This window comes from Eucyclogobius newberryi, unplaced genomic scaffold (genome assembly GCF_026437365.1).
Source record: "Eucyclogobius newberryi isolate DKJ021-1_F unplaced genomic scaffold, fEucNew1.0.hap1 SCAF_18, whole genome shotgun sequence".
Lineage (NCBI taxonomy): Eukaryota > Metazoa > Chordata > Actinopteri > Gobiiformes > Gobiidae > Eucyclogobius > Eucyclogobius newberryi.
Window position 1 is genome coordinate 13,200,875 of NW_027315812.1, and position 27,051 is coordinate 13,227,925.

The 27,051-nt window shown below is 38.1% G+C and overlaps 2 protein-coding genes and 1 pseudogene across 2 annotated transcripts; 1 reads left to right on the plus strand and 2 right to left on the minus strand.

Moving 5' to 3' along the window:
• Positions 1–2,682: 2,682 nt before the first annotated feature.
• ggh (gamma-glutamyl hydrolase (conjugase, folylpolygammaglutamyl hydrolase)) lies at positions 2,683–7,171 on the minus strand. Its single transcript, XM_072451271.1, has 9 exons — positions 7,141–7,171; positions 6,747–6,855; positions 6,202–6,252; positions 6,041–6,125; positions 5,818–5,959; positions 4,522–4,628; positions 3,306–3,399; positions 3,058–3,192; positions 2,683–2,844 (listed from the first exon to the last, which is right to left on the minus strand). Exons 1-9 carry the CDS (start codon positions 7,169–7,171, stop codon positions 2,723–2,725), a joined length of 876 nt encoding a protein of 291 aa, XP_072307372.1. The 3' UTR covers positions 2,683–2,722.
• Positions 7,172–8,482: 1,311 nt separating this feature from the next.
• chrnd (cholinergic receptor, nicotinic, delta (muscle)) lies at positions 8,483–21,750 on the plus strand. The gene is made up of 12 exons (XM_072450572.1): positions 8,483–8,622; positions 10,384–10,529; positions 10,856–10,900; positions 13,063–13,172; positions 13,835–13,990; positions 14,072–14,181; positions 15,106–15,306; positions 16,283–16,394; positions 16,982–17,096; positions 18,490–18,700; positions 20,772–20,890; positions 21,560–21,750. The coding sequence occupies exons 1-12, from the start codon at positions 8,565–8,567 to the stop codon at positions 21,743–21,745; spliced, it is 1,569 nt and encodes a 522-aa protein (XP_072306673.1). The 5' UTR covers positions 8,483–8,564; the 3' UTR covers positions 21,746–21,750.
• A 1,169-nt stretch (positions 21,751–22,919) lies between these two features.
• Positions 22,920–26,803, minus strand: LOC140364886 (equilibrative nucleoside transporter 2-like; annotated as a pseudogene).
• Between the last annotated feature and the right edge of the window lie 248 nt (positions 26,804–27,051).

Below are 27,051 nucleotides of genomic sequence, written 5' to 3' on the forward strand. Positions count from 1 at the left end.
CTCTTTTGAAAGCTTCTTCAGGGAGTATGCTGGTTAATTTCTCCTGTAAAGTTCCTGTTCTGCCTTTCAATTTATCAATTCTGACGTTGTTTTCCTGGATCCTTTCACTGAGCATCTGCATGAGGCTCCTTCTCCAAATCTTCTCTGCTCTGTGTCCTCTGACCGGTGATTTGATCTGCAGGCTTTTCGGGATCATGTTGTTCTGTCTGCATCTAAGATTGAACCTCAAGTGATTCCTGTTGTCTGCTAGTTTCCTGGCTACAGATTCGAGTTCCCGAACTAAATCCAAGGTTTTTGGCCCAAAATTCTTGGAAATATGTCGGTGTAATCCCTCATTCGTCCAGGCGTGTTCCATAGTAGAAAAAAGCTTCAGTTGTAGTCATCTGGACTCAGTTTGAAAAAATAGACGTTTCGACTCTCATCCAAGAGTCATTGTCAATAACAGAATTTAGGTCGAGAACTCCGATATTAATACTGTTCTGTGGTAAGACCCGCCCATTGGGAGGAGCCTTCCTGAAGTAGAAAGAGTTGTTTGTTTCAACAGAAACTCCCCCTTGTATCTACCGAGCTAGCCTATTCAGAATCTTAATGGGCTATTAGAAACCTCTTTGTCTTTGTGAGACCCTGGCTCAACCACCCTGAGTACCTGATTAGCATCTGAATGTCCTTTACCTTTCCAGGGGTTCAGAATCCCATTATAAATAACAGGAAGATTAAACCTTAGCCCTCCATTTCTGTTTAAAGAAGGTCTTTCTTTTTTAACAAAAATAGCTTCCTTGACTCCTCTTTCAAACCATCTTTTCTCCCTGCTTAAAACCTTCACCTCACCGTCTTCAAACGAGTGATTAGAGGCTTCAAGATGGAGATGCACGGCACTCTGTGGTCCTGAACTTGTATTTCTTCTGTGCTGATAAAGCCTCTTGTGTAGAGGCTGTTTCGTCTCACCTATGTAACGTTCTTTACAACTTTCTTCACTGCATTGGATCGAATAAACTACATTGCTCTGTTTTTGAGTCGGCAACTTGTCCTTTGGGTGAACCAGTTTTTGTCTTAAAGTGTTTCCTGGTTTAAAATAAACAGGGACTTCGTGTTGTCTAAAAATTCTCTGCAGTTTTTCCGACAGGCCAGACACATAAGGGATAGAAACCATTAAGATTCTGAATAGGCTAGCTCGGTAGATACAAGGGGGAGTTTCTGTTGAAACAAACAACTCTTTCTACTTCAGGAAGGCTCCTCCCAATGGGCGGGTCTTACCACAGAACAGTATTAATATCGGAGTTCTCGACCTAAATTCTGTTATTGACAATGACTCTTGGATGAGAGTCGAAACGTCTATTTTTTCAAACTGAGTCCAGATGACTACAACTGAAGCTTTTTTCTACTATGGAACACGCCTGGACGAATGAGGGATTACACCGACATATTTCCGAGACAGAGAGTTGTTGTCCAACTTTTATTCTGTGGCAAAAGACGAACTGTTGAATGGTGTAAACGCGAATATTAAATGATAAAAGCGATTACATTTGATTGCGATTACATGATTAGTACATCAAAATGAACCAAGCCAAACGATTTACAACAACATTATTAACACATTTACTTTCAATGATTGAGGTTTTACACAAAACAACGTGCAACTGAATTTTTGTTACTTTGACCCCTCATACCCCTCTGCAGGCTGTAACCGGCACTGCGAGGGGATGTCAAGCTAGCGGGAAAACTAGCTAGCTTAGTAACACGCCCGGAAGCAGTGTGCACAGGTATTTCAAAATAAAATAACAAAATAATACAATGTCGGTGTAATCCCTCATTCGTCCAGGCGTGTTCCATAGTAGAAAAAGCTTCAGTTGTAGTCATCTGGACTCTCAATCTTTTTCAAACTGAGTCCAGATGACTACAACTGAAGCTTTTTCTACTATAAAATAATACAATTCACATTTTTTACATAGAAAAACTTAAATAATCACAGGAAAATAAACCAAACATTAAAAAAGTGCATATTAACTCATTATTCTCGTTACATTTGGCTATATGCAAACATATACCGGTATATGCATTATTAAAATAATTTTCTTATAACCTACCTGTTTCAAGTGGATATCTCTTTTCCATTAAAATTTTGTTTAGAGTCTGAAATTAATTGATCCATGGGTTTATATTATGTAGCACCAACTTTGTGAGAAGCAGATCTTTTTTAACCAATGGACAATCTTGAAAGCCACTGAGAAAATGAAAAAAAAATTTTTTTCAAAGTTTTGATGAACGTCTCATGTTGCACTGTGGTTGTCTTTATGTTTTTATGTAAAATAAAGTGTGGACTTTGATCATCCAGTGTATTATGTGAGTGTGAAACTTAAACCGAAAGACATAGATGGCTTTGACCGAGTCATAAAATCTACCATCAATCCCCAACTGTAATAACAGAAAAAAAGCAAGTCCCAATTTACGTCGTCAAAAGCTTTTTGAAAGTCTATGAAAACTTGTGTCCTTCACTAAACATGAGGAAATGAAAAGTGCGTGACTCTTCCCCTACAATGAACAGATCGCTCTCCTGTTTTAAGTTAACAGGGAAGTACCGGTAGCTCGGAGGTCAGTGTTAGGCAAATGTTATAATAAAAAAATAGATATTTTATCATCAAAGTTTCTGACTCTTACTTGAGATCTCCTAACTAAAAACATCATTATCCCTTTGTTGTTGGAGCATCAGCTCCGTCCCAAATCCTCAGGAGAAGAAGTACGTCTGCTCCAAGGGGCTGAAGTCTCCGGTGTAGGAGGGAGTGCACTGGTAGATCAGGGCTTTCCTCTCCTCCGCCTCACTGTCAAAACTGTGAAGGTTTTTCCTGGCTGCAGGAAAACCAACAGCACATGGGGAAAACATATTATTACTCAAACTAAATATTATACTAAATACATAAAGAAATATGCGGGAAAAACGACCTTATTTAAGATCTGTCTACACTGACTAAGGTTTGTTATCTCGGTAAATCACTCAGAAGTATAAGTAAAGTTGAGTGAAGTACATAACCTTGCGTTAGTGTGAAATGAATTGCTTCGAACCTTCACTGACAAAAAAGTCTGCAACGCAGCGAGCAGCTTCCACTGCTGAAGGAGAGTGTGGGATGTAGGATACAGTCCACTCAAACTGGTTCTTCTCTGGATGCCACTGCACCCCGTAAAATGGATAATTGTAGGCTGTCAAAACATTGCATTTGTCACAACAAATCCATTACACACAGTCATTTGCTACTGGCACAAAGCCCTTCTTGACATTTAAAAAGCAGGCATAGGACACAGTGGGTACAAACCTTCCATTGTTGAAATGAATACTTCTCCCTCATCAGAGGTATTTGTGGTAAGTACTCGGTAAAAAGTGTTTAAGTTCTCAAGTTTCATGTAATTCTGAAAGAAAAAGAAAAGAAGACTTTATTGTTGTATTATGTCTTACATTGATTTGTTACAGAAACGTAGAACTGTCCGTTCAGGATTTCTCATGAAAACGATGAGGTATTATGTCAAAAGGAGAATATTATCACATTATAATGAGTTAAGTTTCACGTTTTAACTACTTTTTTGTCTTGTTTTAACGACTTGGGTTATTAGTACAAAAAGTACATTTCATTTTCAGTCTAATTTAATTCACACGGCGCTCCTCCTCTGGAAACGTCCCGTCTCCAGAGCCAGAGTTCCACCCCTCAGCTGGGCACACACAGACCTCCGAGCTCTGGTCAGATTCAGAGTGAGCGAAAGCCAGGTTACAATAGGATACTAATAGCCCATTACAGGGCTGATACTAAACAAAGAGGGAAGTTTGGTAGTAAACAAAGAGGGTTAGTTCAAGTGAAACCATACTCCCTTTATCAGGAGGTCCCGCCCGGTGGACAGGTCCTACTCCGAGTTCCCAGTCTTGATTCGCAGATTGAGATTGACTCTTGGATGAGTGTCGAAACGTTTAGTCCAGATGACAACGACTGAATCTTTTTCTACACTTTAAGATCTCCCACATTCACGCCAACATTTGCCTCTTTAACTTAATTTAACAAATTATTGATAAATATGGTAAATATCGTAGGAGACAAAACGTCCCCTTGCTTTACGCCGTATGGTGTTTGGAACCAACCAGTCAAGTGGTCTTTTACTGGACACAACACTGCTATAGATGGCTTTGACCGATAAATCTACCATCAATGCCCAATTGTAATAACTGAGAAAAGCAAGTCTCAATTTACGTAGTTAAAAGTTTTTTGAAAAAACTCACTAAACATGAGCAAATGAAAAGCTGCACATTGAAGAGATCGCTCTCCCGTTTAAGTGACTTGCCCATTTCAACAATGGATATGCTCAGATTCAACAACTGAAATTCGAAGGTGTCAAAATGAAAATAAAGTTGGTCAACAAGAAATTTAATTCAATGAAACATGAAACGTAACTTGTTAGCTGAAAATTTTCTTAAATAAATTATGTTTAGGCCTAACACTAACAGCTCTACGTTTCACTCTTTATAAACAGCTGAGAGTGCCTTGCCTCCAGTGTCACGCTGTACTTGTGGATATTGACCATCAGAGGCTCAGTGGCCAGAGCATCCAGGGCGTCTTTTGGAAACCCTTTGAATGTTCTGCTTTCTTTGGCCTCTGTTCAGGATAAAAAGTGCACGTTTGAAACAAATATGGCTAATAAAGTACTTGAACTACTACAATCAGCTCCCATTGCTAAAGGGACTCTCTCTCCTCCCATCATCATGTCAGTTGAGAGGTGCAGCCCTCCCCCGTCCCATATACAGAGCACTTCACATAAATCAGCTTGATAAGTCAAAAACAAATATTCCCTGGCTGAACATTTCGTTTGAAATACCAATAATACGTCCCATCTCAAACGCAGCAGGGCCATCAGCATCAGGGTCTACACCAGTGGTCCCCAACCCGTTTCGTCTCGACTAAACCTCCTGAACTTTGTTTCGTACTCGGAGTCAGAGATGTCGTACTCAGGTCCCGGACTCGTCTTTGTGACTCGCGTTTCCAAGTCACTTCCAGGACTCGACTCGAACACTCCTCGAATCTGACTTGTACATTTCTGTGGGTAGTGTTATTTTAATGATTCAGCTTTGGATTGGGAGAGTTAAGGACTTGACTCTGACTTCATTGGACTTGGATTCAGACTCTAACTATCAGGACTTGAAATATTGTGACTTGACAACTACGATCAAAAGACCCCAACTCTTCTCAACACACACATTGTAACTTACAGATACAATTTGTTCTTATACTTCTGACCAAGCCCCTTCTAAAGCTGTTTAGTAGATTTGGTATAGATTAGAATCTGATTTTTGATACTTTGTCAATTAATATGTACTTATTATATAGTAATTATACATCCATCATCTTGCTCTAAAAATACAAAAATATTCTTAAATTATTTTAAATTGATTTGATATAGAAATTCTAGGGGTGATTAAAATGCTACGGAAGATATTTTCTTTACCAAATTTGGAATTCTCTCCCGTTGAAGCATCAGTGATGGACATTTCTACGGCCGGACAAAAACTGTGGTGTGCACACTTTAGCATTTAAAGGAGCTCTGTGTAACTTTGGGTGGAGGGTAAAGTATTTTTGAGCCACATTTGTTATTGAATAAATGTAGTAATAAAAGTAGACTGGTTTAATGTCATATTGTGGAACATTCCAGACAAAAACACAACATTCCAAGTCGCTTGTAGACCTCGCCACAGAACTTACACAGAGCACCTTTAATTTGAGGGTTTTTTCATACAGTTTCAGGCCAAAATGTTAGATCAGCAGCACCTCAAAGAATAAAGAGTTTAACCTTTTGTAAAGTTGAGGGGTAATGCCACACCATTAACAGGAGTACTAGATGTGATTATTCTCTTCTCTGCAACCACACAGGCCAGAAGTTGAAATCCAAGACAAATTCCCAACACTGGGAAATAGTCTCCTTGATCATTTGCCTGTAACATAGAAAAAACACACATTCATTTGGCCTCAACATTAAAATCATCATTACTGTTAATCAGGCAAATGGAGCTTACCTCCTTGGCCAAAGCAAGAAACAGTCTTGTAGCTTTTGCATATCCGGACTGGGACAGGCTCACACTGCCACCAGGAAAAAGTACTCTGTAGTTCAAATGTTTTATTATTTACACAAAAACATAGGGAAAACGTGAATAACTGTGGAGGTTTCAATATTTACCCATTGATAGACTTAAACAGGGCCTTGTGTTCATCATCGCTCTTGTTAATGCTGAAAAATGTAAGTGATAAATACGTTTACAAATCTACATACACTACAACAACTGACTCTTTGCACAATTCACTCTTTAATAAAGTAAGGCAGTGTTGTCCTTTACTTCCCCACCTTGCATCTCATGTCAATGTACCGTACACTGAATGATTGAACGTTTGTCTACTGCTTTTTTATACCTTTATGTAGTCATGGTTTGGATCTGATTCGGTTCGATTTAGTGCTTCAGTATGTTTTTTCTGGCTTGTTCCTGACTCAATCCCGGTTTAATTGTGGTAAATTAAGGTTGAAAACAGTCTTCTATAGACAACTATAATGCAGAGGCTGATAAATACAGTCAAGAATTTAGTGGAGAACAAGAATTATCTCTAAATACGTTGTTCAGTTGCCTATGCTACGGACCCAACCCAGAAAGACTGAGAGTTTACATGTTTTGTAATTATGAGCTAAGTGTAATAAAATAAAATGATTCAAAAGATTATTCAAATTCATACTGGATTGGAACGACTCTGGCTCCAGCCGCCTCCAGGAACTTCACGTATGACGCAGCAATGAACGATTGTCTTTCAGGGGTTGGGTTTTTGGTGTCCTGAGCAATCACACCTGAAACGTAGAGAAGTCAAATGAACCAGTGTGAAAACCCTTCAGCTGAAAATGAGTTTATTGTTTTCAAATTACAGAGAAAGGAATTTGGTCTGTCCATCCTCCTCCACCTTCTGCTTTATCCAGGGTCACGGAGGGAAAGCCCAGACTTCTCTTTCCACACACTTCCTCCAGCTCCTCCACATGATCCTGGGCCTCCTCCAGCTCCTCCACATGATCCTGGGCCTCCTCTAGCTCCTCCACATGATCCTGGACCTCCTCCAGCTCCTCCACATGATCCTGGACCTCCTCCAGCTCCTCCACATGATCGATCCATGATGGGTCCATGTTTAGTCCTGACTCTGGCACCAGCAGGAGGCCGGTCCATGTTTAGTCTTGACTCTGGCACCAGCAGGAGGCCGGTCCATGTTTAGTCCTGACTCTGGCACCAGCAGGAGGCCGGTCCATGTTTAGTCTTGACTCTGGCACCAGCAGGAGGCCGGTCCATGTTTAGTCCTGACTCTGGCACCAGCAGGAGGCCGGTCCATGTTTAGTCCTGACTCTGGCACCAGCAGGAGGCCGGTCCATGTTTAGTCCTGACTCTGGCACCAGTAGGAGGCCGGTCCATGTTTAGTCCTGACTCTGGCACCAGTAGGAGGCCGGTCCATGTTTAGTCCTGACTCTGACTCTTTTAGTGCCTGTGACCAAAAACAATTGTTTCTGTAGTACAGTATTCACCTTGGTCTCTAGTTCAATCCAATCCACTTTATTTATATAGCACGATTTATACAACCAGAGGGTTCCAAAGTGCTTCACAGCAAGGTAAAAGACAGGCAAAAATAGGATAAAAGTAATAAAATAAGATATAAAAACAAAATCAAATAGAAAATTAAATCAAACAAACACACTAAAATCAATGTAATAAAAATAAACAAAATAAAATAAATAAAAAGGTGCTGCCCTCCCAACACATATAAAACATACAATCAACACACTACATGGTGTTAAAAGCCAGAGAAAACAGATGAGTTTTAAGAAGCGATTTAAAAAGAGGCAGTGAGGAGGCTCTTCTTATGGGGAGTGGCAGATTGTTCCACAGTAGTTCATCTGGTCTACAATATATATATATATATATATATATATATATATATATATATATATATATATATATATATATATATATATATATATATATATATATAATATATATATAATATATATAATATATAATAATTTGATCATTTAAATTATATTTATTAGTTAGGGCTTTGGCCAACTGGTAAAATAATCATGCAATGATTTTTGATGTTGTTTTTAATTCTGACAGCAATTAACTGTACTAACCCTAACTGTAAGCTCCGGGTTAAGTAATAAACCAAATCCTCTGGCAATATCACCGAAACATCCCAAAAACTCCCCCAACCCAAGAGAATCTAAGAACTAATTGATGGCTTTTTTAATTCATACACGAATCACTTGGAAACAATGAAAAGATGGGACAATATCTATATAAAGGGGACCAAATGGCTGTGCATTTACATATCTTTCCTCGTGTCTTTGTACTCTACAATGGCGTAACAAAGTGTAAATAACTGTACATGACTTTAACCTCCTGTCGGGACGCGCGCCTCTGATTCCCGTGCGCGCCTCGGTCACTCGTCTATTTTCTGTCCGTGTTTTGCAGCTGTCGGTGTCGCTCTCTGTTGTGCAGAAGGTCGCTCTTTTCCAACATGGAGCTCCAGCAGGCAGCGCGCCACTTACTGCTTCTGCTCGTCCTTCTGTTCCCCGGTGAGTGCGTGAAACAAAGGTGTACGTTTTATTTCTGATTGTGTCCTCAAGGGAATAGGAAACGGTGTTAGAATTAAACATTTGTCGCGCTAAAATGAAAAGCAGTGCGCTGAAGGTTTATTGACTTTTAGATTGACTGTTTTGGGCATGTTTCAAATCCAATTAAAAAGAATAAACGAGATTTAACTCTATATTAACAATCAAATAAGTCAGAAACGCGCTCGGTTATGGATTTGATTTGGCGACCCCTACAGGCCAAAGTGCAGAATGTGTTTGTCTTGTGTGCTACAGCTCTGATTATGGCTCATCCATGTTATGTGTGGCAGATTGGACAATGTTGCTTACATTTTTATAAGAAATACATTGTTATTTACATTTATATGTCGCAAGTAAACCGGGAAAACAGATTTTCTTCTGTATGTTGGTGATACTAAAGAAGAAAAAGCTTTTTGACGAACAATTGCACTGCTAATATTGTCCCGCATGTTGCACTGTGAACTTTTATTGTTTTGATTCGTGAGTTTCAACCTTTTGTCCTTTTTTTTTTACGCCCTAAAGCTTATCAAGTGAACCGACTAGTGTTTATAACCAGTAATTATAGCTACAAACTACAATATTACCAGTGTTTTGCAAATTATAACCAATATGTTTTAATAGCATTTATTCCAAAATTGTCCTAGAGAAACATTAAGGATTTAAAATGCAGGAAAGAGAATGCTATATAGGCCTATTCATATATTTATTTTAAATCTGAAGTCATTCGAAATACTGGTCTACTACTGTGAAAGGGGCTGTACTTCTGAATGTCATATAGTTACGACGTTACCTTTTGTTGTGTTAAAACATACTCATTCTTTCACCAGTAAAAGCAGACAGACTTTGAAGATGATTACGAGAATATTGTGCATAAACAATAGCGACCCGGAGCCTGCCTGGCTTACTAACGAAGTGATGAAACATATTTTAACATAAAGGGTTTAAACGATTGTAATAAAAAAAGCAGCTGCGTTGGCGTGTGAGAAAAGAAAACACAGGAGCAGCTGATGCAGAGCGCAGCTGAGGTGAAACCAGACACTCCAGAGAATCCCCTCACTCTGAATTGAGTTCGGTTGTTGAGCGCTCACACTTCTCTGTGACCGTAAATGTGTGGCAACTTTTAACAGCTCATTTACTTTACAAAATAACTGGAATTTTTATGGGATTATGCGTATACAATTTAAACGTCTTGTGCATTACATACTTTAACCATCAGTAAACATGCAGTAGTAGTTATAGTACTTGTGTATTGTTATTCTTTCTATTAAGAGTGTTTTTTTTAAACTTCCTATAAGTTATCTGTCCTTTTCCTCTGTATCTACCTGCGTTGCAACAATGAAATTTCCCCATGTATGGACAATAAAGGAATATCTTATCTTATCTTATAACTGTTGTTAATAATGAATGAACGAATGATTGTTTCACCAGGACCAAACAACAACAAAACAGCATATTTTGTTCTATTCAATTACTTCTTTTGGTTCTAAAATTATTATAAATATTATTATTTCGTATATACATCCCCAGTCTGATCAAACGCAGACGTGAAATCATTGCAATATGTTGATTATAATTTGTTTGATGGTAAATGTAATGGTTTTTTGAATCACTGATCTACATATAAACTGAGAATCTCTATTCATTGCGGACGCGGCCAATCGTTAACTCTCATTATTCTTGTTGTATTTTTGGACATGTGACTTTTTATTTTATATTTGTTTTTAGTTTGCCGGTGCCGAAATGAAGAGGAGCGCCTCATTAACTACTTGTTTAAAGAAAAGGGCTACAACAAGGAGCTCCGTCCTGTGGAGAAACAGCAGGAGGCGGTGGACGTTTACCTCGCACTCACTCTCTCCAACCTCATCTCTCTGGTACAAAACGGACATACCGCACATTTATACTGTGTTGTTTATATAAATTACATATTATAGTTAAATTTGAAAGAACATTAAAATTCTGTGATGTGTTTGTTCTGCCCAAAAAAACCTTGAGCAGAGTGACTCAGAATGTAAAATAGTGATTAATTAATGCATCAAGTCTCTGTCTACATTTTAACTTTTGATAGTATATTTAAAAATGTCTCAAATAATGTTGTGTTTATACAATTTCTCCATAACTTTTATATATTTCACTGAAGAAGCAACCATGGACAAAATGCATTAATTGAAATAATATCATGATATTTCTTTATTTTTAGAAAGAAGTGACCGAGACCTTGCTGACCAATGTATGGATTGATCATGTGAGTAAACGCTATTTCTTCTTCAGCTTTGTTTGTCATTTTCATAATTACGCTCCCAGTTTTGAGACACAGATGCAACGTGGTAGGAAAATGAACAATTAGGCAGTAATTGTGTATCTAATGTCACTTCCTCTACAAAAATAAAGTCTCCTAAGGGTTGAGTATAAAACCTGCTAACCCTGTAGTTCTGAAATGTTTTGCAGTGTTTAAGATAAGATAAGATAAGCCTTTATTTGTCCACACAATGGGAAAATTTCGGTGTTGCAACGCAAGTAGGTACAGAAGTAAAAAAAAACACTCTTAATAGAAACGCTCCTATAGACAAAACCTTTATATTATTAATAAAAATTCTAATAAAATAAATGAATAAATACAAAATAAGATAACAATAATAATAGTAAAAAAGTAGCCATCTTATTTACAGCAGTTATATGGACAGAGAATATTGCACCAATATGATTGACATTATAACAGAATTGCACATGATTATGTCAGAGTTGCACATGATTATGTCAGTATTGCACATGATTATGTCAGTGTTGCACATGATTATGTCAGTGTTGCACATGATTATGTCAGTGTTGCACATGATTATGTCAGTGTTGCACATTATTATGTCAGTGTTGCACATGATTATGTCAATATTGCACATGATTATGTCAGTGTTGCACATGATTATGTCAGTGTTGCACATGATTATGTCAGTGTTGCACATGATTATGTCAATATTGCACATGATTATGTCAGTGTTGCACATGATTATGTCAGTGTTGCACATGATTATGTCAGTGTTGCACATGATTATGTCAGTGTTCACATGATTATGTCAGTGTTGCACATGATTATGTCAGTGTTGCACATGATTATGTCAGTGTTGCACATGATTATGTCAGTGTTGCACATGATTATGTCACATGATTATGTCAGTGTTGCACATGATTATGTCAGTGTTGCACATGATTATGTCAGTGTTGCACATGATTATGTCAGTGTTGCACATGATTATGTCAGAGTTGCACATGATTATTTCAGTATTGCACATGATTAGGTCAGAGTTGCACATGATGTCAGTGTTGCACATGATTATGTCAGTATTGGACATGATTATGTCAGAGTTGCACATGATTATGTCAGTGTTGCACATGATTATGTCAGTATTGCACATGACTATGTCAGAGTTGCACATGATTATGTCAGTGTTGCACATGATTATGTCAGTGTTGCACATGATTATGTCAGTGTTGCACATGATTATGTCAGTGTTGCACATGATTATGTCAGTGTTGCACATGATTATGTCAATATTGCACATGATTATGTCAGTGTTCACATGATTATGTCAGTGTTCATATGATTATGTCAGTGTTGCACATGATTATGTCAGTGTTGCACATGATTATGTCAGAGTTGCACATGATTATGTCAGAGTTGCACATGATTATGTCAGAGTTGCACATGATTATGTCAGTGTTGCACATGATTATGTCAGTGTTGCACATGATTATGTCAGTGTTGCACATGATTATGTCAGAGTTGCACATGATTATGTCAGAGTTGCACATGATTATGTCAGTGTTGCACATGATTATGTCAGTGTTGCACATGATTATGTCAGAGTTGCACATGATTATGTCAGAGTTGCACATGATTATGTCAGAGTTGCACATGATTATGTCAGTGTTGCACATGATTATGTCAGTGTTGCACATGATTATGTCAGAGTTGCACATGATTATGTCAGTGTTGCACATGATTATGTCAGTGTTGCACATGATTATGTCAGAGTTGCACATGATTATGTCAGAGTTGCACATGGGTACGACAGTATACACGTGTTCAGGGCTAACAGGGCTGTTTAAATTTGTCTTCCATTTGATGTTAATTATCTTCTAAATTTTGCATCGAGACCGTATATATTACACATCTAATTACAGCCAGGTAAAGCACTCTTCATTTTTTTTACTTCAATGTTGTGTCTGTTTCTCTCTAAATATATATAATTCCTTCATATATGATCGACAAATGATTATTGTCATTGGTCCTTTCGACACCCGACGCCTCGTTACCCAGTCCATTCTACATCCCACTTACATCCCATACTTCTTATGTACATCTCACACTTAACACCAGATCACGACTAAATGTAATGCACGTTTTGGCAGTCGTGGACGGACCACAGACTGACCTGGAATGTGACAGAGTTTGACGGGATCGACATGCTGCGTCTGCCCTCAAACATGGTGTGGCTGCCCGAGATCGTCCTCGAGAACAAGTAAGATTCTTAACGGACTCAAAGGAAACATCTTCTTGTTGCTAAATTGTGCTAACTCATCTTTGCAATGATAGTTCCTGTTTTATTGCTTTATGTGTGTACAAAAGTAAGCAAACTGCAAGTGAACGTATTCTACACATGTTATATAGCATTTAGAAGCATCAAAATGTGTCCAATTTGGCGTTTTAGGAAGATTATTAGTGTTACAATTAGTGTTATATATATAGATTATAATGTTTTTTCTGTGTAATAAAAGAGGTTGACAATACATTTAGTTGATTTTGTGAATGTTGCTTTGAAGAAATACATAAATTAGATATTAAGTACTGCATTAATGCTACAAAAAAAGAAATAAGAAAAAAAAAGAAAATGTTTCTAAACTTTTATGATTAATTTTACCAACATTTCATCTTTGTCTGGTAATTAAATGTCAACTAAAACATTTAAAGACATGCTTTAACACATTTCTGTTGGCTTGACATAGTATCACCTGATAATTGTTCAAAAATGTGAATAAAAATTAAAAACACTGTATACAAAAAACATGAAACAGTGGAATGACTGTAAAATGTCAGCATAGAAAATAACGACGGCAGTAAGTATTTCTCCAGTATTTGATCATTTGCGTTGTAATAATCCTGGTTATTGGGTTGTTTCCGTAGTAACGACGCCCAGTTCCAAGTGGCATACTACAGCAACGTGTTGGTGGACCCCACAGGGTATTGTTACTGGCTGCCTCCCGCCATTTTCCGCTCATCGTGCTCCATCAACGTTAACTATTTCCCCTTCGACTGGCAAAACTGCACTCTCAAGTTCACGTGAGGCACAAAAAATAGTCCCCGTACCATCCCCGCCAGGATCCGGCGTTCTCACGTTTGAATTGTCGTTATTCTTTGCAGATCTTTGACGTACAATGCCAAAGAGATCAGGATGTTGCTAAAAGAAGAATATTCTGACGACAGTAAATATACAGTGGAGTGGATTATCATTGACCCTGCCGGATGGACAGGTATGTACATTTTTTTCTGTACTAACAATTTAAATTCTTAAACAATTATTTCTATTACACATTGAGACTTTTTGATTACATTTTTAACCAAATAAAGGATGAACATTGAAATATGGTGACTCTAGATACTACACAATAATACACTATGAATAAAGTGTCTTATTGTTGAATTAGTTTATTCCTTTTTGATTTCAATAATGCCATGTTCTTTGTTATAAAAAATGTATGTTTGCTGTATAGCCCAGATAGTGATTAAGGTGATTAAAATACAGCTGCAATTATTTATTTTATAGTCGACTAGTCAAACAATTATTTTTACTGTACGTTGAGACTTTTTGATTAAATGTTTAATCAAATTAAGGGTGAAAATTGAAATATGGTGACTCTAGATACTACACAATAATACACTATGAATAAAGCGTCTTATTGATAAATAGTTTATTCCTATTTGATTTCATAATACTATGTATTTTGTTATAAAAAAAAACGTATAGCTCAGATAGTGATTAAGATGATTAAAATACAACTGCAATTATTTATTTTATAGTCGAATAGTCAAACGATTATTTCTACTGTACATTGAGACTTTTTGAATTAATTTTTAACCAAATAAAGGATGAACATTGAAATATGATGACTCTAGATATTACACAATAATACACCATTAATAAAGTGTCTTATTGATCAAATAGTTTATTCCTTTTTGATCTAATAATGCTGTGTTCTTTGTTATAAAAATGTATTTTTGCTGTATAGCCCAGGTAGTGATTAAGGTGATTAAAATACAACCGCAATGATTTATTTTATAGTCGACTAGTCACAATTTATCGTTGATGTCAAGGTGTTTTTCCCCCTCAACTTACAACGACTTAGAAAAACCGAACTTAATTCACATTCTCGCTCTCTTTGTGTATTTGTTTCAAGAAAACGGCGAGTGGGAGGTTCACCACCGTCCGGCGAAGAGAAACACCTACAAACACATCCCCATGGAGAGCAACAAGCACCAGGACATCACCTTCTACCTGATCATCAAACGCAAACCGCTTTTCTACATCGTGAACATCATCATCCCCTGTGTTCTCATCTCCTTCCTGGCCTCACTGGTCTACTACCTGCCCGCAGACAGTCAGTACACGCCTCAGCCACAGTGTTTGAGCTGCTCGTGGTATTCTCTCCGTATTTGCAACCCCATACAGTGGTAGTAAAGTAAATAGTGCTGCACCTTAATCGATTGATCGTGATTACCGTATTTTCCGGACTATAAGTCGCACCGAAGTATAAGTCGCACCAGCCAAAAAATGCATAATAGAGAAGAAAAAAACATATATAAGTCGCACTGGAGTATGAAATGCAGTTGCAAGTGTGAAAATAACAAATAATATCACATATATGTCGCTCCGGAGTATAAGTGTAAGTTTATAAGTTTAAGTATAAGTTGCACTCCGGCCAAAACTATGAAAAAAAGTGTTTGAACTATATATATATATTGAACTATACAGACTCTAAACATATGAGAATAACAAAGACAGTGGCATTATTGAATCAAAATGCCCCCCCAAAAAATCAATCATCAATAATACATTTCATTTGTAAATATTCTCTATCTAGGAGTATATAAACCTTTATTTGTATAATCACTGACTAGTCAATTATCAAAATTATATTTAGTGATAGCTCTACAATATATGTACATCCAAGGCTCTTAAAAGTTTAGCATATTGAGGTTTTCCTTTTATAAAATACTTTATCAGCAGATTAAGCCTTAATGTCATCAGATAATTCAATGTATAACCCGCCAATTTATAGTAAACTGATCATGTTTAAAATATCACGATACACATCTCTCTATGGTTATTGCCAAGAAGTCGATAGTTTGAGTACAGCTCTACAGCACATTCAAATTATACCGCGCTCAAATTTTGTACCAGCGGTATCTAAGTATAAGTACATAATAAATATGATTATTGAGTTAAAAGTCATCTGTGCTGCCATAGTTCATGCAGACGTTTGTGGGTAATATGTAAACGTGGAATATCAATGCTAAAAGGCGTTCGGACTCCAATGACGCGCGGTTCTTTTCTCGTTTCTCTGTCTCGTGCAGGTGGAGAGAAGATGACGTTGTCCATCTCGGTGCTGTTGGCGCAGTCTGTGTTTCTGCTGCTGATCTCACAGAGGCTTCCGGAGACCTCCATGTCGGTCCCGCTCATCGTCAAGTACGTCTGCACATTTGACCAGCGCTCCTACAGAACGTTACGCGCGTGTTAACAAAGGCATTTCAGGCATTATCGGTCTCACTTAAAAGATAAATGCAGGTCAGAATCCTACTGTTAGCAGTGCACGGGGGCGATTTGCTATTTTTATGACAAACATTGCGATTAGATTTGTGATTTGTATTTGAATAGTTCTGTTCAAAGTTCACATTTTTAACTGGTCTACCAAACATCAAAATTAGAGAAAAGACTGAGATAGGAGATGATAAAATACTTCAAGAATCACACATGTTGTAGCGGTCTAAACTACAGGATTTGCAGGTTTTATTCAGAATTAATCAGCATATTTTGTGGATTGCAGTCTATAGTGTCTATCCGAGCTAAATAATGAAAAAAACCGTTATTTTCGCTCATGTCCTTGTATTTGTAATCTGTAAAAAACAATATCTAACAACCTAATATAGTATATGGGAGCACTTGCCTGTCTTGTTTATTGTTTTATAAGATATAGCATGGGTCTACAGTATTCCAGCGTCGTGGTAACTATTGACATGATCGCGTTGGTGACATGATGAGTTTGTGTGTGTTAGATACCTGATGTTCATCATGGTGCTGGTGACAGTGGTGGTGCTGAACTGTGTCGTCGTGCTCAATCTGCACTTCAGGACCCCGAGCACTCACATCATGAGCGCGTGGACCAAATGGGTACGAGAAAAACAAAAAAAAACACTCGCCGGCGCCACAGTGTTTGCTACAGCTGTTGTGGTTCTAATTCTGACAAGCTCAAGAAGAAGCAGCTAAATCATCTCAAACCAAGCACCAAATCAGGCAAATGAACAGCGACATTGCAGTATTTTTATATTTTTGTTTTGTTTCCAATATTCTTATTATGTTATATATTATTTATTAGTATGCTGATTTATTATATACAAAGAAGATGAAACGCTTCTATCATGTGACCAATTGAGAAAGTAATGCTAATCTACTCCCAAGCATGTGTCTGTTAGCATCATGTTAAGATAAGATATTCCTTTATTGTCCACACATGGGGAAATTTCATTGTTGCAACGCAGGTAGATACAGAGGAAAAGGACAGATAACATATAGGAAGTTTAAGAAACACTCTTAATAGAAGAACTCTTATAAACAAAAACTCCGATAGACAAAACCTCTCATTTCCTAATAAGGAATGGAGGGGAAAAATAAAGATAAAATAAAATGAAAACAGCTAGCGTAAGATAATACTAATAATAATAATGATAAAATAAACACTCTATTTACATAATTGTTAATCACCAAGCTACTAATTAGAAATTTGAGAGACACTGCAGGCATATGTAGTGTTCGTTTGTTTTCTTGCTCTCTAAACATGAACTTTGTTTCAATAGGAAACAACAACATAGTCCAACCTGTATCTTAAAATGTTTTATTATTTAATCTAATCCATTTGCATCCATAGATTTATTCGTTATAGCCATGGATTTACATAGTAACATCAAAGGCCGTTTTCTCGAAATGTATATTCCTCTCATATGGACGTAACGATTAGCTCTTAAAATTGCACCTTCACGCACCAAACTTAACGATTTTGGACTTAACAAAATTTTGTGGAATCATACAGAAGGATTTGTTCATATTTGATTCCAAATCTGATTCTGATCATTTTTCCTTCAATTTTTTTTTTTTTTTTTAAACCAAATGAGATTTTCCTGGGCAATATTCAGTCAGATCCAATTTACTCCACTACTAAATAAGATATAAAAAAAATCTCTCAATAAATACTTTGTTTCTTATGTAACAACATCAACTCATTAAAGTGATTTTGGAAATGAATAAAAATAAAAGACATTTCAAACTAATACCTCTAAATGTAAGATTATTTGTGTCTCGCCTTAACATGCATCATTGCTAACTGTTACCAGCAGAGGGCGAGCTAATATTAACTCCTAATCCAAGCGCTCTCTAAACCTAAGCATTGTCGTGAATATCAATGCCAATGATTTCCCCAAACATTAAAGAAAACCTTGCATCATTGTGTTGTAGGCTCTGTAACCTTTTGCTTTACCTCCCCCCATTAAAAGTGTCATAATATTTGCAGTTTTTCCTGGAGCGCCTCCCCCAGATCCTGCACATGTCCAAACCGGAGGAGCCCGAGCCGTACTGGGACGGCGCTCTGCCTCGCCGCTCCAGCTCTGTGGGATACATCGCCAAAGCGGAGGAGTACTACAGCGTCAAGTCCCGCAGCGAGCTCATGTTTGAGAAGCAGTCAGAGCGGCACGGGCTGACGGCTCGGCCCACTCACGTCGCAGGTTCGGACCCTCAATCCAATCAACTTCACAAAATATAACACGTGCGATACCTTTTATAGCGCTGTGCTATAAAGTCTTATGTCTTTGTAGAGCACGATTTGTACTGTGTGCTTTACAGAACTGGAAAGTATCCCATTATTCACTTCGGTGTATTCATGCGCTCGCGGTGACGTCATACAGCCGGGACTTCCCCATAGCGGCCATTTTAAAAGGGGCACGCGATATATAAAAACCACCGCAACTGCATCCTTTTCTACGGAATAATGAGCTACAAATACTTTGATTCTTTAGAGGATAACGGCAAACTAAGGCACACGACAAAGCTATCATTTCTTGGTGAGTCAACAGAGCGATGCCCTGACAGATTAAGCAGGTTTTTGGCATTTTGGCCTCATATTTCCTGGATTTCGTATGTAGTAGACGTGCTGTTGTGCCCCTTTCAAAATGACTCAAGGACTCAATTGCCACTGCACAAGTTCCCGGATGTGCGAACGCATGTACAGTATACATAATTTGGATGAGGCCCATGACCGCGGTGAACAAAGCTTTGAAGATAAGCAATAAAATGTTAATATAAACTATGAAAAAAAAGACATTCACTGTAAGATTATGGTTAAGGCGTCTTTCTTCGTGAATGTTGTTTTGAAGATATGCAAAATGCCAATATCGAGTGTGCTACAAAAAAGAGCTGATAACATTTTAGTTTAGTTGTATATGGTATATCTGCATTTTTTCATATTATTTTTAACACATTTGTCTGATAATTAAGCCTTAACGAACACATCTAAAGACATGTTTTAACACATGTCTATAGGAGTTACATAATATTGTCTTCATATCTTTATACTCAGAACACACGCACATAATCAGACGTAAGAGCTTTTCTGGTGCACAGAGTGACCTCGGAAACTGTTGACTGTTTTGCCTCAAAGCCAGAACGTCCTGAGCAAAATTATAACAGCAAAATTGACATGTTAATGAATGAGCCTTTAATTCCAATGGACGTATGCAGAGAGTAGCCAAAATATGCACTTATGTAAGAGTGATGTTACTTTGAAATAATATCTAGTAATAATGCTAGTCCTGAACATGTGCAATAATCACTTAACCATGTGCATATAACTTAGGCTAACCATAACTTATAATTAGTATTATCTTGTCTTACGCTAGCTGTTTGTTTGTTTGTTTGTTTTGATGTTTTTGTTGTTTTTATTTTGTTTTTATTTTATTTTATATTTTATCTTCATTTATTTCCCCCTCCATTCCTTATTAGGAAATGAGAGGTTTTGTCTATAGGAGTTTTTGTTTATAAGAGTTTTTGTTTATAAGAGTTCTTCTATTAATAGTGTTTTTTTATTTCTATTAAGAGTTTTTTAAACTTCCTACAAGTTATCTGTCCTTTTCCTCTGTATCTACCTGCGTTGCAACAATGGAATTTTCCCATGTGTGGACAATAAAGGAATATCTTATCTTATCACTTGAGTAAAAGTAAAACGTGGTGACTCAAAAAGAGAGAGTACTGAGTAACCGTTTGGACATCAAATTTAATTTAAATGTGATTTATGACTGGAGTTAATGTACTTGCACAGATAAAACATGAATTATTTTTGTATTTCCAGAGAATGAACTCCAAAACTGACCTGAACTGAGAAGCAAAACTGTAAGACACTATAGAATAACTTAATATGGCAAGGCAAGTGAGAGTACTGTTACTTCAAAGATATTACTCGTAGTAGTTAGAGTAAAAGTACGGCGTCTGAAAAGTACAATGTCTTCAAAACAGTTACACAAGTAAATGTAATGTAATGTATCAGTACTGCCCTCTTCTGCTCTTATGACATGACATTATGGCGTCTTCTTATTTTTTATTTTTTATTTATTTAAGGACATAACATTGGACGAACCAGATGCAATGTTTTAAGTGTTATAGCAGAATATGCTCATTTTCAACACCTGTCCATTGGGCCAATTTAGAGTTTCCAATTTTACCTAACACATGCATGTCTTCTTGTCTTGTTTATGTGTGTGTGTGTGTTTGTTTGTTTGTTTGTTTGTTTGTTTGTTTGTTCAGTGGTGAAGCCTGCAGAGGACGGAGGCGAGACAGAGCAGCTTTATGCAGAAATCAAACCAGCTGTGGATGGAGCGAACTACATCATCAAACACATGCGCAACAAGAACGACTACAACGAGGTGACTTATTACGCCTCATCGTGACTGTCGTATTATTCATATGTAAATTTATCACACAACGATATTGCTAATTTGCTAATTCGCTGATTTAGCTATGGGATGTCTAGATTTCACAACATCACAAACGAAATAATCCCATATCAAAAAAACTCGCTGATGGACTCCAGTTGTGATTACAAGATTTCTTAAGTAGTCAATCCGCAGGAATATAGCTAAATATATTAAGCAATGTGGACTCCAGTTACATGTTTTGCTGAGTTAATCTTAGACTTTTTGGAATCACATAGACTATCTTAGGTTTACAATAAAGCACCCTTGAAAACAAAGTATTCACTGAGCAAATTGACCCAGTAAAGTCTTCCTAAAGGTGCAGTAACATTTCTGGTTGATTATCTCCAAGGAGACGTTCAGCCAGGTGAAACTATCAATCTAGCATTTAATTAGCTGTTATTAAGTGTGCTCCAAAATACCTTGTAAAACGTCCTTACTGTGGGCATAAACGGTCCTGGTGGTGTATTGTGATGTATTCAAGGCAAATATATGCAAAGCAATAACATGTTCCTGGAGATTAGCAGGTGATACGACTCTCCAGCTGAAAAGTCACAAGCAAAAGTGTAGGTAATGTTGTTGTCTGGCTAAAAAGTGTGTACACAAATCCTAATTTTACAGGAGAAGGACAACTGGAGTGGCATCGCCCGCACCGTGGACCGCCTCTGCCTCTTCCTGGTGACTCCGGTCATGATTTTTGGCACGTTTATCATCTTCCTCATGGGACTGTGTAACCACCCGCCTCCCCTGCCTTTCAAAGGAGACCCACACGACTACAAGGAGGAGAACCCGCGCCTGCTGCTGTAACACACTCCCCACACAGCAAGCCCCTCAAACATGGGCCCCGCTCCTTGATTCAATTTAGTTTTTAACCGACCCAAAGAGCCGACTTCCCTGGAGAAGTCGTCCTGGCATTTAGTTTGGACGATGATGTTGTTTCAACTTGTTCATCCAGTTAACTTAAATTTAATGTTATTTCTCCATTTACTAAACTTACTAAGGATGACAAAAATTACAGGAAAAAAGGGAATGTACTTTTGGAGTCAATTCGAAAGCCTGTGTAAAGCCGTTGCACACATACTGTATTTGTCTAAATTATAATTATTGAAAAACAGTGATTTGTCTACAATAATTTTCCCAATGACGGCAGATTTTTTGTAATTTTTTTTAACATAAAAAATATTAAGAAACATTTTTACAGTCCATGTTGGCAGTAGAGGGCGCTGTTGCGTTGTGTGGCCTAAAGTTTGCATTGTGAATATATTTTATACATATTTTTACTGTAGTAGAGAGTATTCGTACTAATGTTACTGTGTTACGTTTTAAATGTAAGAGTGGTTAATAAAATGTGTTAAAAATGTAAATTTATTGCATTTCTTTATTTTGATTTTTGGTTTTAACCTTATTAAGCAGCTAAAACCTGGAGCTAAAACAATCCTTTCTGCTGTGTCTATGACTCAGGGAATTATATCTGCATTAGACTATTTAAATACATTTTAATGTGACTATTTATGCATTTACGCTCTCTAGTGTGAGTTATTTTGTAATGTGGTTTTTACGTGTTTTATGGTGGTGAAACATTGTAATTATTTTTTGTATGGTGCTCTACAAGTAAATCTTGATTGATCGATATTTTGACTATGAAAGATGAAAACAAATCTTTATTGTTCTGCCTTTATTGTAGGACACAATGCAATTACTTGGCATACATTCAGTCTCTGCAAGTGCAAAGGTAGTAACAAACGGTGTACCAGCACGGAATATAAATTTTAAAATGTATAAATATATATCAATAAATCTGTACTTATAATAAAAAAGTACTTCTTTGAGAAAATAGGACTCCCAAAAAGAGTTACTACAAATGAAATAATTAACACTGAGAAAGCTTATAAAAATCATCACATGTAACAATACATGTAACAATAATGGCACAAAATAATATCACATTTTTTTTAAAGCATTAAGAAAAAAGGGTTTTCATTCAAACTTAACCATTTAAAAAGTAACATTCTCCTTTTTAGGACAAAAACAATGCCCATAAATGTATTTAACACCTTCAAAGCGCGTACAGTACAGCAATACAGTATAAAAGTCATAAAACCTTAGAAAATTATTGCTTCTGTGTTAAAGTTCAGTTTTCTGGAATCTCACAGTAAAAACAAACAAACTCGAAAAACCTTCCTCAAAAACAAAACAGCAATGTCAAACAAGTCAAATCATTCTGTTGGTTAAGTGCTTTTTTAAATACATACTGATTCCATCCAGTTTGAGGTTTTCTCTTGTTTTGAGGTCTTTGGTCTCAGTGCTATTTGGAGTTTGAAATCGCTGCTCTGACGCCAAAAGAAAGAAGAGCACCTATTGTACCACCTAACGCCCTCCACAACACGTTTGAAATGCCCGCGCTCGCACCGCTCTCATTCAACTGCGAGAGCTGCGTCAAAAGGCCATGGGACAAAGAGAAGAGCGCCATAATGAATGTGAACGCCATATCGTTGGACAGGTGAGCGCTGACGGGGAGGAACGCTCTTGGTTGGACATTACAGAACATGAACAAAGGAGTAAACGCGGCGTGGATGACGACAAAGATCGGGAATACAATCAGGAAATGTTTACGAGCCCAGGAAATCGGAACCCACTGACTGACGAGGTGGACAACGTGAAATGTTAAAAAGCAACACACGAGGATAAAATAACGCCCCCACTTTTCTGAATATACTGTGTGAACGTCGGCTGTGATCGCCGGATACACAGAAAACGTGAGGATTTGAACTGACGCGACACAAAGCTTTCCCTTCCGGTTCGTCAAAAGCCCGTCGGGAGCCTGTGGGCGCTCTTGGTCCTCATCATTCTTTTTATCATCTGAAGCTAACAGTTCAATTTCCTCCTTTTTAACTCGACGCTCTTGGTTGAAATGATACTTTGCAAATTCACAACGTATAAGGACCACGTGGGCGACGAAGGCAGCCATCGAAACGACTAACGCGCCGAGGAAGTGACCAAAAACCTGCCAAACCTCGTCGTCTGTCACGGCCACACAAACGATCATGGCAAGTGACGCTGAGATTCCAGCAGACGCTTGACCAAAGGCCAAACTTTGTCTGTGTTTTTGTGGCAGCAAATTCACCTCGACACTTAGGCTACGCTGAACCCTGGAGCTGAACAACGAACCAAACCAAAGCGCGCACATGCTGACGCCAAAAAAGGTGTCTCCAGACATCGGAGCCTTTATAGAAACCAGCATTGCGACAAAAAACAGCATAATTGTGAAAAGGCAGCATGAGGTGTGCTTTTGCGGTGAAACTCGGAAGCCAAAGTAAGAGTTGAACCCCTCGGAAATCAGATGCGGCAGTAGAGAGACCAGGACTATCAGGCTGAGGACCCAGCGCTGGCCCTGGCTGAGCGTGCGCTGATGGAAGTACAGGGAGGCGGTCACAAAGAAGTCCCAGGGAAGCGCCGACCCGAGGCCAAGCAGAAAGCAGATGAAGAGGGCACCGTGACACCTGTCTTGAGGCTCCGCTGAGGGCCCACTGCAGGGGCAAGAGAGAAAAGAGATTAGATTTGGTTTGTTTTTATTTTTATTTCTATTAATTCTACTTTGCCAGCACTTTACTTGGTCATTCTACTTTATTTTATGGTAATCCAAATCCCAAACCAGTGTGTAGAGACAGTAGATAACCCAATGAGACGGTTGGTAATAATATGCAAAATACATTTATCCTTTGTAGCATGCTATGACTATTATTACCACGATATCACGTTCAGTCATAAACAATGTGCTACATGATTTGGTACGTGGTTTTAGAGAGGGTTATTCTCAAATTCATGTAATAAAAAGAGCTCTCACCTTTGAGGGTCAGAAACTGGAGCCTCAGCAGTGGTCTGAAAACAAGAGAGATCAGTTATAGTATAGATAGTTATAGTTATAGAAGGTCCGCACAGCTCTGGAGGCTTCCACTTCTTTACATTCAGTGATGTTTCGGGCTTTAGCCACTCATCACACTGATGACAAATTGGGAACTAATGTATTTTTCATGCATTTTTCATGCTACTAGTTTACTTTTCTGAGTCCTGCGTACTGCAGAGATTATGGGACATGATTAAAATATATAGCAAACCTAAATAACACTCAATATTCTCTTCAGCAGAACATATGATTAGAATTGTGAGTTATTTTTACCTGGCTCTGGGGAGACATGTTCCTGGTTTTCAGGCAATAGGTCACACATATGTAGACTCCGAATGTGAGGAAAGTCAGGATTATAGTGAGTACAACAGCAATCGCAGTGTTAACCAAAGAGTCTGTAAAGAGTTATGTCAAAACTCAGTTAAACAAATGATAGTTTCAATCAAGAAAAGTTGCAAGCGTGTCATTCTGTCGGGTTTTTCCCCAATCTCCTTACGTAGTTGAATGTAGGTGGCTGTCTTTGAGCTGAATGGAGTGCTAACTGTACAGTCGTATCGCGGTATGTTGTGCAGCAGTGGAGTGGTACAGCTGATGGAGTACAGAAGCTGGTCGTCCTGCTGAACTGTAGTGTTTGAAGAGGCGCCCGACCAATGGCACTCCGGTTTGGGGTGGACCCGCTCTGAGCTGCAGATCAGAACGTCCCCAGACTGTTCAATGACCACCGCCTCCACTGGAGCTGCAGTGAGAAGGTGTTAAAAGCAGTAGTTCATGATAAAAGATGTGGTGATGACGTCTGTAAATGTTAGAATCATTGTAGTGTCTAGTTCATTCCAAACAGTAAACACTCAAAGACTTGTTGGTTGGTTTGAAGGTCAAATAATCACATATTTGTATTGAATTTTCTCTTACCATTCACTGTCAGGTTGTAAAATAACCATTCGGTATCTCTCCTTTGATTGGTGTGGACACATTTATAAATGCCGCTGTCTTGAGGCTTCACATTGTTTATTGTCAGGGAGCAGTTTCCGTTGTGTATCTCGTGGACAAATAGCGAGGTCCTGTTCCTGTATCTAACGTGCTGGTGGAAGCTTTGACTGGAGGGGAAGCATTGCACTGCTAACATATCTTTAGACCACAATACTTCAGAGAGGGCTTCTTGGATGTGACATGACAAAACACAGCTTTTGTCATAAAAACAGGTCTCTTCCAAATCTGCAATAAAGCAAGCATAATGACTGTTATTAGTTTAGTCTGTATCATTTGTATTTATTCATCATATTTTATAAAACTATTCAGGTCTAGAGTTACTACTTACACAGAAATGATTAATGGTGCACTGTGTCTGGTGGAGGACGCCTTTCCACAGATCTGTAACTTGGCCAGGTGGCATCCCCATGGAGACAAGCAGGTGATGCCCCCAGGCCAAGTTACAGATCATGCCCTTCTTTGCCCCATTTGAGCAATAAAAAAACGGCAATAGTGGGAATGCTTGATTAGTATGTTTTAATGCCATAATGTACTGTTGAATATGCCAGTAACATCAATCAATCAATCAGTGTCTACAGAGCCGCGGAACTGCCATGTTATTTTGTGCCGCGGCTCCTGAAACTGCTGGGCTATTTGACCGCGCCGGGTTAGACCGCGCCGGGTTAGGGTCAGGGTCAGGGGTTAAGGTTATTATTTTAGAGCCCTTTACAACACTAAAATTGACCAAAGTGTTTTACAATAAAAATCAAGGCAATACGAAACCTAAAACTAAGTACCTATTGTACCTATGCCTTTTGAAGTGCAGAGTAACCTCAGTTTTGTACCTCTTATTTTATATAGCAACAATCTCAGTGAAGCATGTACTGTACAAAGCTTATCATTTTAATTAGACTAATTGTAATCTCACCTTTTCTGGCAGCGCAGCGTGTAACCGCCGTGAACAACAGCGAGCAGATGATCAGAGACAGACGCATTGTGACACTTAAAAAGAAGCATTTATAAGAAGCACAATTTCTAACTACGCCACTACGTTTTGTTTCGTTTTGTTTCGGTTTCGTATCGCGGAATGTTGTGCAGCAGTGGACATGGACCCACGTAGAGCAATCACGCCATCTGCTGGAGAAAGAAAAGACGCACTTGCGCGGGTTTGGCCCCCAGGCTGCAGGAGCGTGGATTCTTAACAGGTTAATAATGGGCCTAATTAAACCTAAAGATCTCTGCC

Bases quoted from the DNA above. Each gene is read 5' to 3' on its own strand.
- ggh (XM_072451271.1), bottom strand. From the start codon at position 7,171: ATGGATCGATCATGTGGAGGAGCTGGAGGAG. The intron at 3,400-4,521 runs GCAAGGCACTCT...TTTTTCTTTCAG, and splicing joins AGTACAGCGTGACACTGGAG to AATTACATGAAACTTGAGAA. The intron at 3,193-3,305 runs GTTTGTACCCAC...ATGTTTTGACAG, and splicing joins ATTCATTTCAACAATGGAAG to CCTACAATTATCCATTTTAC.
- chrnd (XM_072450572.1), top strand. From the start codon at position 8,565: ATGGAGCTCCAGCAGGCAGCGCGCCACTTACTGCTTCTGCTCGTCCTT. The intron at 10,901-13,062 runs GTGAGTAAACGC...ACGTTTTGGCAG, and splicing joins CCAATGTATGGATTGATCAT to TCGTGGACGGACCACAGACT. The intron at 15,307-16,282 runs GTCAGTACACGC...TGTCTCGTGCAG, and splicing joins CTACTACCTGCCCGCAGACA to GTGGAGAGAAGATGACGTTG.